Below are 14478 nucleotides of genomic sequence, written 5' to 3'. Positions count from 1 at the left end.
GCACCTCCACCACAGATTCTTGTAAGTTGGGAACATCAGTCTTCCCAGCCGCCTTGGCCTTAGTGGCCATTTCCTTCCCCAACGTCTGAAAAAGTGCCAAATTCTTCTTTCCAGACTGCGCCATATGCCCTACAATGATACATCACAACTCGGATCAAAACAACTTAGTATTATTAACGCAGCTTAAGTAATAAACAGATACCTTCGATATCTATTATCGGGTGCACCGAATTATAAACTCTAACTAGGCCCTTAGTGGGCAACTTATCAACAAACTTCAACAAGGTCTCCACAACCTCCTTATCACCAGCCGACAATTCATCCATCCCCATGTCCTTATACCGAGAAGGATTGTTTGTCCAACTAAAAGGAAACTTGGCACTTCCGTTTGTGTTCAAAAAATAAGCTTTTCCTCCTTCTTTAACGACGACCGTGAAGTACCCATCCTTGAAATGCTTGAAAGACTGGGAGAAAGAATCCAGTCTGCTAATGCTGGGGCGACTAATCAAAGATAGCCAAGTAGCCGGCCGCCGAGGTCTGGTGTCGTAAAAATACAAGAAAGCATAGGGAGTGGGCTCCAAGTATAAAGACTGGCACAAAATGCGGAAAGCCTACAAGTAGGCCCAACTATTTGGATGTAGTTGTGTAGGTGCCACATTCAACGCCCGCAATACGCCCATGGTAAAATCGTCTAAAGGCAACCGCACATGAAGTTGAGAAAAGTGGCACATATACATGTAGAAAAACTTCTCGGTAGCCCCCTCCTGCCCATGGCATACCCGATCGATAGCACTCACCCGCTCTAGCGAAACAATATCCCCACTGACACCCTTGGAGATGACGGGTGTGCAGTTTAGCCAAGAGTTCAGCAGACGGGACCACTTGAACAAAGAAGACTGGTCACGAACGTCAGCAGCAGCCCACCCATAGCCGCCTTTCGCCGGCCAGTTGCTCTCCCCTAACTCTTCGGGGGGATCCTCTCGAACCTCCCTCAGAACCTCCATTGGCATCCCGCTCGTAACAACTCCAAAACTCGTACCCTCTCCGCCAAGTTGTCTATCCTTACTTCTATCTGACTCGGTACTTTCACTACTATTAGACGTAGACACGCTACCACTACTAGACATACCTGGTTTCATTTTTACGAGAAGATGTCGGTTGAAATTGGGAACTAGTCGGACAATATGACGCGCACAAGATCTCAAAATTCAGAACTCTCACAAATGAAACAAGTAACCCCTCATCTGTTTTCAAACCCATATTTATAGTCCACCATCCCAAACGACGAAAACTCTTCCCGCCAAAATAATGCCCCAAACCAATCGACACCATCATTGCGAAGGATATGACACTTAAAAATGACGGCGCCAAAACTTTTTCGATTTGACCACTGACACCCCTTCACCTACCTTCTGATGGTTACCACTTTTTAGCCTTAACACTGTTCACCACACTTAAAGGCTGGGGGACTGGTGTATCACACCTAGCCGGTTCCGCTAGCATGCCAGCACATGTCACCCTTGACCGACACCTCGTATCGGACAAAGCTGGGGGACTGGTGTACCACACCTAGCCAAACTCGACCAATTAAGCAAACAATGCATATATCAAGGCAGCCAAGTATTCAGCCTAGGCCGAGTTAGCCTAACTTATACCGGTTTCAACCTATATATCTAGAAGAATAACCTACACCTCGTATAACCAATTCAAGTCGTCAAGGTAAGTAATCGGTCCAAGCCGGTTACTCCAGCAGACCCGATAAGATTAGAGCCCAAGTCGACAACTCCAATAAACTTAGTGAAAATAGGAGCCCCCGCATTCAATAGGTCTTAAAGGCCTGGGTTAGGGCCCAAGCCCACTCATGGCCCAAGCTAGAGCCCAAGTTAAGGCCCGACCCATGAGGTAATCAGACATCATTAATACTACTAAACTATAGCAACTTCAGTATTGCTAAAATAGTAGTCAACAAAATAGAAAGGGTAAAGTAACCCAAAGTCGTCTCCCAATGAACACAGAATTGATTTTTAACAAATTAGTTCTTATAAAACTATACAAATGAGTTAGTCAAATAAAATAAAAAATATAGGGGATTAAGATAAACAAAGATAGAAATAAAATTTAAAAGATAAAAAGAAATAAAAAACAATAGTAAAGAAAATATATTGATTCCATTGCTTTTTCAAAATAGATTCATCATCGGTTATCTAAAGATTATTGCTCGATTAATTATTATTGTAGATTTACAAATTAATCAATGTAAAGTCTCAATTAATTTGTTGGCGTTCTCACTTTTAACCAAAGTACAGTCTCAATTAAAAGTGAGAACTTTTAGATTATCCATAGTAAATTCAACCAAAGTACAGTCTCAATCAAATTTACTATGCCTAATCATGTCTAGTCTTTTATCTCCTCACCAAATAAAAAGCTTAATTAATCAAAGTAAAGTCTCAATTAATTTTAGTTAGAGTAAATACCTTTAATCAAAGTAAAGTCTCAATTATTGGTAAAAACTCATTCAATCACATGAAAGTTTCTAAATAAAATCAAAGTAAAGTCTCAGTTCAATTTAAAAACCCTTGAACTCATATGATCAACATGCATATAGATTTTAAATCATTACTTTTTACGTGATTCAAAGATAAAAGACATAGATGAATTAAAACCTCAACAATAATAAAAAGAACAAAGAAATTAATTCATTCTAACCTCAAAATCCATAATGAAATTACAATGGAATCAACCCAAGAAGTTTAGAACTCCATGAATGCAAAATAAAGAGAGAAGAAAAGAGAGAAAGAAATTAGGTCCCCCTAAGGGTTCCTAAATTTCGAAGTGCCGAGCTTGTCTTCTACTTCTCCCTTGGTCTCTTTATATAGGAATTGGACTGGACTATTCTGTTGCTAAAATCTCTCAAATATCTTTTGAAATAAAGATAAATATAAATATTTAAAAATACTTGGAGAGATATAGACTATTTGACAAATATAATTGGTTGATAATATCAATATCTAATATAATTAAATTAATTAATTACTTAAAGATATATGATAAATTATCACCAATTAATATTTGTATTAATTTTCCAAATCAACCCTTTGCAATCTTCTCAAATTATCTTCTAAATAATCCAATATCTTCAAGATATATTTGTTTGTTGTGGATCTAAAAAGATTCAAGAAGATCTTGTCATATTTAAAAAGATTTGGTAGTTAATATCTTTTAATATTTTATGATATAATTAAATAAGATAATTATTTAAAAATATCAAATAAAATATCTAAAGATTATTTTTCCCAACTTATCTTCTATCATAAAGATAAAGAAAACCGCAAGGTCCAATTTTTTTGTTCCTCTCTTCTTGGTTTAGCCAAACTTCTTCACTTTTTCAAGTTTTTCTTGTCGTCTTCATGCAATGCTTGGCCTGAATTTTTGTGCTTTTGATAATTTCTTATTCTTGGATTTATCTTTAAGGTGTCATGAAACTTTAATCAATTTATTTCCACACCTCCATGAGCTCAACTTAGCTGTAGCTGCACTAACACACCTCAAAATATCCAAAGAACATTTATGCAACTAAAAAGCTATTTTTAACATGTTTTTGTATCTCATGCTCAATAATCCCAATAATAGAAAATCCCAATCAAATCAATCTTTAAGCACACAAATTCAATTAAATACCCAGAATTAAACATTAAGTGAGAGGGCAAAAATACGCACTCATCAGAGCCCCCGCATTCAATAGGTCTAAAAGGCCTGGGTTAGGGCCCAAGCCCACTCATGGCCCAAGCTAGAGCCCAAGTTAAGGCCCGACCCATGAGGTAATCAGACATCATTAATGCTCTATAAATACACGTGGACCCCAATAATTAAAGGTACGCATTCATTAATCACTAGTTTGACTCTCTAAGAGCTTTGACTTACTTGAGCTTCGGAGACTCTTCTGCAGGTAACTCCTCCTGGGTTCAAGCTGACATTTACCAACCGGAAAGAGACCAATTGAAGAGATAGCGGACTACATGGTAAGGTGACACTCGTGCCTAACTCATCTTATTTGTTCTCTGCAGGAACAGTTTCCAAATCCAAAATATGTTTGATAAACATGCACGTATTGACCAGCATCAATAAATATGTAGAACGTGGAATTTCTTTGGCATATCTTTACGTTTTCTAGTTTTATATAGTATTTAATTTTTACCAAGAGACTATAAATAGTTATACTTTAAATTTTATGTTTATGTTGACTTATTTTAAATTTTATTCCTTCTATTTTACAAAATTTGCAGCTCTAAAAATTAAAAAGTTGTAACATGCGAAAATTTGATACTTTCACAGTAACACAATGATTAAACATACCGATTCATACACAGATTAAAGAAAAAAAGTTAGCTATGTGATAATTGGTCGAATCAGCAACAGTGAAATGATCTCAAAAGATGATTATTTAAGTTGTTAAAAGGTTGAATGTAACAACAGAGTTATATATGTATGTATATATAGAGAGACTAGGTCTCTCTGTTTCTGCTTCATACAAACTCGTCAAACGCAGCATTTAAACCCTTCTGCGACATTTGTCGATTCCTCTTTCCTTCAATTCTGTTTCTTTGGCTTGATCTTCCTCCATTTGAATCCAATCATACTTCACTTCTTCTACTTCCAACTTTTCCTCTTCCCTCGCCATTTTCTCGTTCTGTTTCCGAATCTGATGCTTTCTTGAGCTGAATCGGAAAATGAGGGGACCGTCTCCGAACTTCGTGGAGCCGCGCCACCGCTCCTCCGCCTCCTTTAGGTTTTGCTCCGTACTTAATGCCTTACTAAATTTGCGTTTGTTTTTAATCTTCTTGCGTGAACTGCATTTTAGATGTCACATTTATTTTTAGCACTTGAGTTATAGAGAGTTTCGAAATCCTAGATATCTGCTTCAGTTTTTTTTTTCTTTTTGCTTTTATTTATTTCTACGAAGATAACGGAATCTATTGCCGGCGAACTGTATTTATTTTGTCGTAATTCAGAATTGGCGCGATATGTTCGTAGGATCTTGGTATCTCAGCAATGCAATAATGATGAGGGAAATTGAACCTCGGTCTTGATGATTTGTGTTGTGCTACTTGGACTGTTTCTCGTGTTTATTGGATGCTGAATTTTTGTTTATTTTGCTTTCTTGTCGGTGCAGTGAAGATACTGGCAAGAGAAGGTCTCAAAGAAATAAAGATTTCAAAGATGTTGAGAAGTTGTTGCATACTCCGTTCCAAGAGAAGAGTATAACATGCAGGCCAAATTGGAAATTAGTTTTGGTTGTTGTTATATTGGGAACCTTGGTTACCATTTTCCATCCTCCAGCTGTTTACAATACCGATCATTTGTCAAACTCTATCAGGTCGCGGTATGTCTTTTGTTTGTCTCCATGTTTTCACATTTTTTTTGCATCCTTATATTTCGATGGTTTTGTTTCTCAAATTTTGCTTTTCTAGAAAATAAAGCTTGCTTTTGGATTCTTCTACAGCACTGCAGTATATATTGGAAGGAGAATTCATTTACTGTTATGAATTTGAATCTGTCTATGTATAAGCATGTGTCGGTTCAAAGATTATGTCTTGTGTTCTTGAAATACTGTGGCAATTTATTTGTTCAAATCGTAAAGGGTGATTTATTCGGTTACATATTTCCTTTTCTTAACTCGTCTTTTTTTTTTTTTTTCAGGCCAACTTTTATAAACGGCTGGAGAGGAGGATTTGGTGGCATTGATTCACGTTATGCATCATTTCTCAATATTGAGTGGGACCAAATATCTAATGTTCTTGAAAATTTGAAGGATAAGGACACATATCAGGGTGTTGGCTTATTAAACTTCAATGACAGTGAGAATGACCACTGGAAGGAGCTGATACCAGAAGCAGAGCATGTAATCCTTAGTCTGGACTATGTTTCAAGTAATATTACTTGGGAAGTTCTGTATCCTGAATGGATAGATGAAGAAGAAGAATATGAGTTCCCTACTTGTCCAGCTCTACCTAGGATTCAGGTACCAGGAAAGCCCCGGCTTGATCTTATTGCTGTCAAGCTTCCCTGCCACAAGTCAGGACGCTGGTCTAGAGATGTAGCTCGTTTGCACTTGCAAATTGAAGCTGCAAGACTTGCTGCCTCTTCCAAAGGATATCATCCAGTCCGTGTGCTTTTGGTCACGGATTGCTTACCGATTCCAAATCTATTTACTTGCAAGGACCTTATACAGCATGAAGGGAGTGCCTGGCTTTATGAACCCAACCTGAATAGACTGAGGGATAAGCTGCAGCTACCAATTGGTTCATGTGAACTAGCAGTTCCTATGAAGGCTAAAGGTCAGGTTCAAATAAACTTGTTTCTTATGCTATGCTCTCATTTCGTCCTTGCTTTTCATTTGATCTCCTTATCCCTGGATCATGTTTCCATCTTGTTTTTTAAGCAACAATCAGTTTGAGTTTCAAAATTTTAGTGTACCACATTTTCCTTTATTGAAGACCAACATGGAAAATAAAAGGTTGGCCAAGGAGCATGATGTATGCACACTAAGTCCAAGATGTCACAACAGGTTTCCTTTGTAGTGTCACTGAAAGCATGAACTTTTAAATTAATTAAATCCTGTCCTCCTGTTGCATCAAAATAGGTTATTATACTTCTTTTATGATATAGTCCCGAAAGGCAATGTGGCTTCTGAAAGTATATTATTTATTCCGCTACCTTTGAAGTTTCTTGATCTATGAAATTAACTGGACACACTGATCAGAGGCTAACTATGTTCTTTTACCAGAAAATTTTTATTCAGAAAGGCCACAACGAGAAGCTTATGCAACCATCCTGCACTCTGCACACTTGTATGTTTGTGGAGCTATTACTGCTGCTCAGAGTATTCGAATGGCTGGTTCAACACGAGATCTTGTGATTCTTGTTGACGACACGATTACTGATTATCATAGAGGTGGCTTGGAGGCTGCCGGATGGAAGATTCATACAATCCAAAGAATCAGGAATCCAAAAGCAGAACCAGAGGCATACAACGAATGGAACTACAGCAAATTCCGCCTCTGGCAGCTAACAGATTATGATAAAATCATTTTCATTGATGCTGACCTTCTGATTCTTAGAAATATCGATTTCCTTTTTGAGATGCCTGAAATAACTGCCATAGGAAACAATGCTACGCTGTTCAACTCAGGTGTAATGGTGGTTGAACCATCGAATTGTACATTCCAACTGCTTATGGATCACATCAATGAGATTGTCTCGTACAATGGAGGGGACCAAGGGTATCTTAACGAAATCTTCACATGGTGGCACCGGATTCCAAAACATATGAACTTCTTGAAGCACTTCTGGGAAGGTGATGAGGAAGAGAAAAAAGTGATGAAAACCCGTCTCTTCGGAGCCGATCCACCAATCCTTTATGTCATCCATTATCTGGGTTATAAACCATGGCTTTGCTTTCGAGACTATGACTGCAACTGGAATGTGGACATTCTGCAGGAGTTTGCAAGTGATGTGGCTCATGCAAGATGGTGGAAGGTGCATGATGCCATGCCAGAAAACTTGCGTAAGTACTGTTTGCTTAGGTCCAAGCAGAAGGCTTCATTAGAGTGGGATCGAAGACAAGCAGAAAAGGGAAACTACAGTGATGGTCACTGGAAAATCAAGATAGAAGATCTAAGATTGAAAACGTGCTTTGAGGATTTCTGTTTTTGGGAGAGCATGTTATGGCATTGGGGTGAAAAGAATTGGACAGATAATTCTACTGCTAACAATTCGCCACCTGTTGTCCAAACCAAATCTCTCTCGTCTTTATGAATGTACTTTTCCTCGTAGTTCATACCTCCATATATTTACTGTAGATTCTACATGTTTGCAAAATCTGTTTCTCCCATTACCTCGTCTAGAAGCAAGTGATGGCATAATGCTATTTTTGGTCCCAGAGTATGGTTTATAGGTCAAAGGATTATACGTTGAAAGCGCATCCTAGTTACTCTTATATTCAAAGTAAATGACTTTAGTATTTCATTAAATATCTTCTCCTGCCGCCGTTTTCGCTGTGTTTTCTATCTTTTCATGCTGTAACTTCGCGTCACTAATTATAGACATCAACTGTTACCTTAAAACACGGCATGAATGATGAATTCAATATTGTTTCTAATCTACTTTTTTTTATCCATTATCCTTTCTGAACTGATTTATTTCTTTGTCAAATTCCTCTGAATTATGAACTGATTTATTTCTTTGTCAAATTGTTCTGAATTATTTAAGAATGAACGCTAAAAGTAGAGGTGTTAAAATATATTTATTTTCTTTTAATCCTGAGACATTTATTTCTTGAGATTTTATTTTCCTCACGATCAAAAGTACCACTTACGCTCTTGCATGGAGATCACTATCTTGCATTTCCATCACTAAAGAATATATATATATATATATATATATATATATATATATATATATATATATAAAATTATGCCTCTTACCATGAATTATCTTGTGCATATTGAAGTTGTTGCGCGCGTTGGGCTAATTTAATTATGATTAATGTTATTCACTTTTATACATTACTACTAGTCCATAATTAGTGTAGAATAAATCAAACAATTTAGCGGGAGATTAACCACGTGTGACTTGGATATATTATAATTCAATTTAGATATTATATTTTCAAATTATTTTCCGCTTTGTGTTTGTTTTCATTGATTCATTGTACACGCGGAGGAAAAGACGAGTGATGTGTGTGTTTGTTTCTAGCGATTTGTACTAATTTGGGGAAGAGGATTTCCAAGAGAGGATGAAAGATGGATCCGCACAAGGGTGAGAAGATTTGAGGAGAAATACATAGATTTTTATGAAAATGTCCATTGTCTTTTTTCATTTGACTATGTTGATGAAAATCAATTATGGATGATGCGAGAATCGATTATGGGCTTGCAGGAGAATGCCTAGTGTATTTGATTTCACGTCAATTGGATGTATAATTGTTTTTTCAACATAAAATCATGTTTTATTTGGTTTTAAAATTGATTCTGAACTAAAAAATTCACATTGAAAGAGAAGCTAATATTATCCACTTCTCTGTCCAATAATCAATTCTTTCGAAATTAATTTTTCACGCCCTCCCAAATACACTCGTTATTAAATTGTTTTGGGATGATGTCTCTAAATCGATTCTCCTCCCTCCCTCTGCATTTGCTTGGTTTTAGGTCCAGGTGCATATGTGTAGGTCATTGTTTTAGGTTTTAATTATAATAATAAAAAAAAATAATTATAATAATAATAATAATATTTTTGTAGTTTTAAATAACATCTTCAATTTCATTTTAACTTAGTTTCCACTATTTAATTTAAATTTTTATCACGTTTATCCTCCAAGATAAAATGGTAGTCATATAATTTTATTAACTAAAACATCTTTTTTAATATATTATAGATATCACGTCATATTCAAACTTTCATCACAAATCCACTCAAATCATACCATCTTTTTCTTAATTCAAACAACACCACATCCACCTCTTTCTCCTTTTAAATCCACTCCCCAAAATTCATCTTCAAATTTGAACACACCTTTAAAAATGAATATGTAGGAGTGGATTTGAGAGGAAAGAGGGGGTGAAAATAAGGTTGTTTGGATTACGGGAAATATGAAAAGAAATTAACAAAGATAAGAGAAAACTTTATGAAAGCTAGTGAATGATGTGAAAGATTTGATAGATTAAAAAGATATTTTAATTGATAAAATTGGATAATTACCATTTTAGCAGCTTATGACGCCATTGCTCATATGTCATCCTAGGCTGGTTATTTCTTTTAGTGTCTTAGGTTATCGGTTTAGGTCGGTTAGGCTTAGGTCAGCCTAGGCCGGTTACCTGAATTACTTCGTGTGTAGATATGGTGATCATTTATTATTATTATTTGGTTGAATTGGCTAGGTGTGGTACACCAGTCCCCCAGCCTTTGTCGATATAAGTGTGTCGGTGAAGGATGATATGTGCTGATGTGCTGGTGAGGCCGGCTAGGTGTGGTACACCAGTCCCCCAGCCTTTAAGTGTGATGAACAGTGTTAAGGCTAAAGACGGGAAAAGGTTTAGCAGGTGAAGGGGTGTCAGAGGTCTAATCAAAAAAAAGGTTTTTGCGTCGTCGTTCCTGATACTCATGGCCTTTGGTGTGCCTTGTGTCGATTGGTATGGGTTGTGATTTTTGGCGGGAAGAAGTTGTATCGTTTGGAATTCACACATGAGAAAGGAGAGCCATTGGATGGAGTGGGCCTTGATCTTGGCCCTTAGATCAAGCTAGGAGAAGGAGACAAGATCACGCCCCTTGGATCTTGGCTTGAAGAACAAGAAGGATTCTTAGCCTTTAGATGTGATGACCAACCTTAGTCAAACCATGAAGCAAAGGAGCCTCCTTGTCTTGATAATCTTGGCCATGTATGAAGAGAATTGGGCCGAGCCTAATTTTAACCCATCCTATGTTCCTTTCATGTCTTATGTATTATTGGAAAGCAAAGCCCAAACAATGGCCCAATTTAAATCTACACTACTAGATTTACATGCACTTCTTCAAGTCTTTGTGATCTCTTTGGCCCATGTAAAGAATGTGAGAAGCCCATTGATTTTGTGATCATCTAATGAGAGGCCCTTTTGAATCTTTTTCATCATTGATCTTGTAATTGGGCCTTTTAATGGGCTTAGGCTTGGCCTTGGGCTTGAAGGTGTAATTGGGCTTGGTGGGGTCACATCAGAAACTTAAACGAATTAATGTAAAATTGAGGGTGTTTGACCCAGGTCGCTTACTTGTGGTAAGGGTGGGGAACTTAAACGAATTAATATAAAGTTGAGGGTGTTCGTCCCAAGCCGCTTACTTGTGGTAAGGGTGGGGAACTTAAACGAATTCAAGAAGTGAAGTGAAGAATAGTCGTAAAGTTGGGAACCCTTTGTTTATTTATTGAATTTGGGGTGCCTTGTTAAAACCTCCCCGGCCAAAACCCTCCTTAAGGAAAAAAGACTAGGTGAGGAAAAAGAGTACACCCAGGGTTACAAGTGTTTGATACAAAGCATGTCTTTAACTAAAGTAGAACTTTAGATGGGATACATTCCATGTGTTAGGTATTTCTTCCCCAGATAGCTATTCAAGCCGATATGCTCCTCCCTAGCGTCTTCACGTATTCGGTATGGGCCGTCCCAATTTGCAGAGAACTTGGCATCCTTCTTTCTTGCACTGCTGGCCATTCTCCAAACTAAATCCCTTTTTGCAAATGATCTTGGGCATAGTTTGGCGTTATATTTCGTGGCGACTCTTTGCTTGGCAGCTAAGTTGCGTATTTGAACTTTTTCTCTTAGCTCGGATAGGAGGTCGAGGTGGGTGGCCATGTTTTGATGATTGTAGGTTGAGTCATATAGTTCTCGACGCAGGGATGGTTCACCAATTTCAACGGGTATCATGGCATCTGCACCGTATACTAGGCTGAATGGAGACTCGTTTGTTGCTGATTGAGGGGTGCACTTGTAGGCCCACATCACTTCTACTAGTTCTTTTGGCCATCGGCCTTTGGCGCTGTCCAACCGCTTGCGTAGCTCTACTAGGATAACTTGGTTTGCCGCCTCGGCTTGTCCGTTGGTCTGTGGGTGTTCAACAGAGCTGGTTATGTGTTTGATGCCTAGACCGGTGTAGAATTTGGCGAGTTCCTTATCTATAAATTGTCGGTGATAATGGTATGTGGGACACCATATCGGCATATAATATCCTTCCAAACAAATTGTTGGACTTGCTGGGCTGTGATGGTGGTTAGGGGTTTGACCTCTATCCACTTGGTAAAGTAATCGACGGCTACTATCAAGAACTTTACTTGACCTTTGTCGGGGGAGAAGGGGCCGAGGATGTCTATCCCCCACTTTGCGAAGGGCCACGGGGATAGTATAGAATGAAGTTGTTCTTATTTCTGGTGAATGAGGTTGCCATGTTTTTGGCATGATTTGCATTTTTTGACAAAGTCTTGGCAATCTGCTTCCATAGTCGGCCAGAAGTAACCAGCGCGAAGGATTCTGGTAGCCATGGTGCGTGCACCGGAATGGTAGCCACATATGCCTTCGTGTAATTCCTTAATGATGTACTGGGCTTGCTCTGCAGTGACGCATTTGAGAAGTAGTTGGCCATATCCACGTTTGTACAAATCATCGCCTATCATGGTATATCTGGTGGCTTTAGTTATCCAAGTTCTGTCAGCATTTGGTGGGGGGTTACCGGTTTGGAGATACTGGATGTAAGGAGTGGTCCAATTGTCGGCTTGGGATTGGGTTAGGTTATGGAAAGTATTTGTGATGGAAGGAGCGGATAGCGTCTGTTGTAAGAGGGATCGGTGGCGGCTTTTTAACTTGGTGCTGGCTAGTTTGGATAAGATGTCGGCCCTGATGTTTTCGGACCTAGGAATGTGTTGGATGCGGACTTGGTCGAAGGCGGATTGGATGACTGTTCGGACTAGATGGTAATATTGTAAAAGGGTGGGGTCCTTGATCTGGAACTCGTCATTTAGATGGCCTATAGTGAGCTTGGAATCAGTTTTGCATGTTAAGGATTTGACGCCAACCTTGCGGGCCAGGGATAGGCCAGCGAGGATGGCCTCGTACTCGGCTTGGTTGTTGGATGTCTTGAAGGCGGAGTGGAGGGATTTCTCAATGAGGATATCGTTGGGGCCTTCCAACATGATGCCAGCACCTGCCCCTTTCAGATTTGAACAACCATCCACGTAAAGTGTCCACTGGTCTTCCGTGGGTGTTTGTTGGAGGTCGTTGACAAAGTCTAGGAGGCATTGGGCCTTGATGGGATCTTGGGACATTGAGGGGGGCGTATCTGGTGAAGCGGGGTTGTCGGGGTTCTCGTGGTCTCGGATCAGGACGAGAGGGTTGTGGGGTAGGGTTGGCAGTGGTGGGTGCGTAATCGTTGCAGAATTTAGTATGGAGGGTTTGCATTTCTTCCATGCGAACGTAGTTGGCGGGACGCAACTTCAACTCGTGCACAGAGGCAGGTGCATTAAGGTAGACGTTGTTGGCGAAGGGGTCGAGTTGAAGGGTAAGGGCCATGCACTGGAGAATCATTTCTTGGTTGAGGTGTGGGGTGCGAAGGGCAGCCTTGCTGAAGCGGTCGATGAATGCCCAGAGTGTCTCACCTTGTTCTTGCTTGATGCCGAGGAGGGAGATTGTAGTAGTTTGATGTGGGCGGCTGCCAGCAAAATGGGTTGTAAACATGTGTGAGAGGGTGTCGAAGCTGTCAATGGAGTAAGGTGGGAGGGTCGTGAACCATTCAAGAGTGCGACCTTTGAGGGTGGTGGGAAAGGCTTTGCAGAAGACGGTGTCTTGGGAGGTGTACAGGGCGACGTGAGTGATGTAGACTTTAAGGTGTTCGTCGGGATCGGTTTCACCAGTGTAACGCTCCAGTGTGAAGGGTTCCCACTGGGTGGGGAGGGGGGTGTTAGCGATGAAGTCGGTGAAAGGGTGACGACGTCTGGGTTGGTGGGATGGGAGTGGGTGGGGGGGATGGGATGGTGGACAAGGGTGGGAAGGGTGGAGGTGAAGTTGTGAGGGGTGATGTGGGTTGTAGGGAGGTAGTGAGGGTTATAAGGTGGGATCTGAGTAGTATGTAGGGTGGTGGGCATGTTGTAGGGAACCTGAGTGGTGGGGAGGCTAGCGGTGGGAGCCGCAGTGTGCCTTGGGAGGGTGGAGGGAAAGTGAGTGGGGTGGGCTGAGAGGATGGGAGTTTTTTGGGTGGTGGTGAAGGTGTGTGGGGAAGGATTGTACTCGATTTCCTCTTCAGTAGGCAGGAAAGCCGAGGACCCTGCAGCTTCAGATGATTCCTTGGTTTTTCCCTTTTGAGTGGGATCGACTTCGATCTTTCGCCTAAGGCGAGAGTTTTCCTATCGCAGTGCCTCTATCTCGTCAGCGCTGCGCTTCTTCAGATCAGCCAGCTCCTGTTGCATCTTGGCTTGACCGTTTAGGATGGCGGTCAGATCTGGAGTGATGTTAGCGGGTCCTGAGGGACCAGCTTCGACCTGCTTGTTAACTCCTGCTCTGCTACGGGTAGACACCATCTTCGGAGAAAGTGGGTAGTAAAGTGTTGTCTCGTGCCCCACAATGGGCGCCAATTGTTCTTACAGAGAACAAATAAGATACATTAGGCACAAGTGTCACCTTACCCATATAGTCTGCTATCTCCTCAGTTGGCCTCTGCCCGGTTGGTACATGTTTGCTTGGACTCGGGAGGGGTTACCTGCAGAAGGGACTCCGAAGCTTAAGTCAGCGAAGGCTCTCTAGAAAGTCAAATCAGGTGATTAATGGAGTAATGAATGCGTACCTTTAATTCGTGGGGTCCATGTATATTTATAGATTATTGATTATGTTTGACCATTCCATGGGCTGGGCCCTGGTTTGGGCCATAGGTGGGCCTGGGCCTTAACCCAAGCCCTTAGTCTTGACTATATTG

General features: G+C 40.2%; 1 protein-coding gene across 2 annotated transcripts; it reads left to right on the top strand.

Moving 5' to 3' along the window:
- The first annotated feature begins 4484 nt into the window (after window positions 1-4484).
- LOC114195404 (putative UDP-glucuronate:xylan alpha-glucuronosyltransferase 3) lies at window positions 4485-8030 on the top strand. 2 transcript variants are annotated; one of them, XM_028085863.1, is made up of 4 exons: window positions 4485-4786; window positions 5171-5374; window positions 5698-6335; window positions 6785-8030. In XM_028085863.1, exons 1-4 carry the CDS (start codon window positions 4728-4730, stop codon window positions 7813-7815), a joined length of 1932 nt encoding a protein of 643 aa, XP_027941664.1. In that variant the 5' UTR covers window positions 4485-4727; the 3' UTR covers window positions 7816-8030. The 2 variants fall into 2 exon arrangements, with proteins under 2 accessions (XP_027941664.1, XP_027941663.1); XM_028085862.1 differs by having other exon boundaries at window positions 5171-5380.
- The last annotated feature ends 6448 nt before the right edge of the window (window positions 8031-14478 follow it).

This window comes from Vigna unguiculata, chromosome 8 (assembly GCF_004118075.2).
Source record: "Vigna unguiculata cultivar IT97K-499-35 chromosome 8, ASM411807v1, whole genome shotgun sequence".
Taxonomy (NCBI): domain Eukaryota; kingdom Viridiplantae; phylum Streptophyta; class Magnoliopsida; order Fabales; family Fabaceae; genus Vigna; species Vigna unguiculata.
Note: the sequence above shows the minus strand (reverse complement) of the source record. Positions and strands in the feature narration are given on the sequence as shown.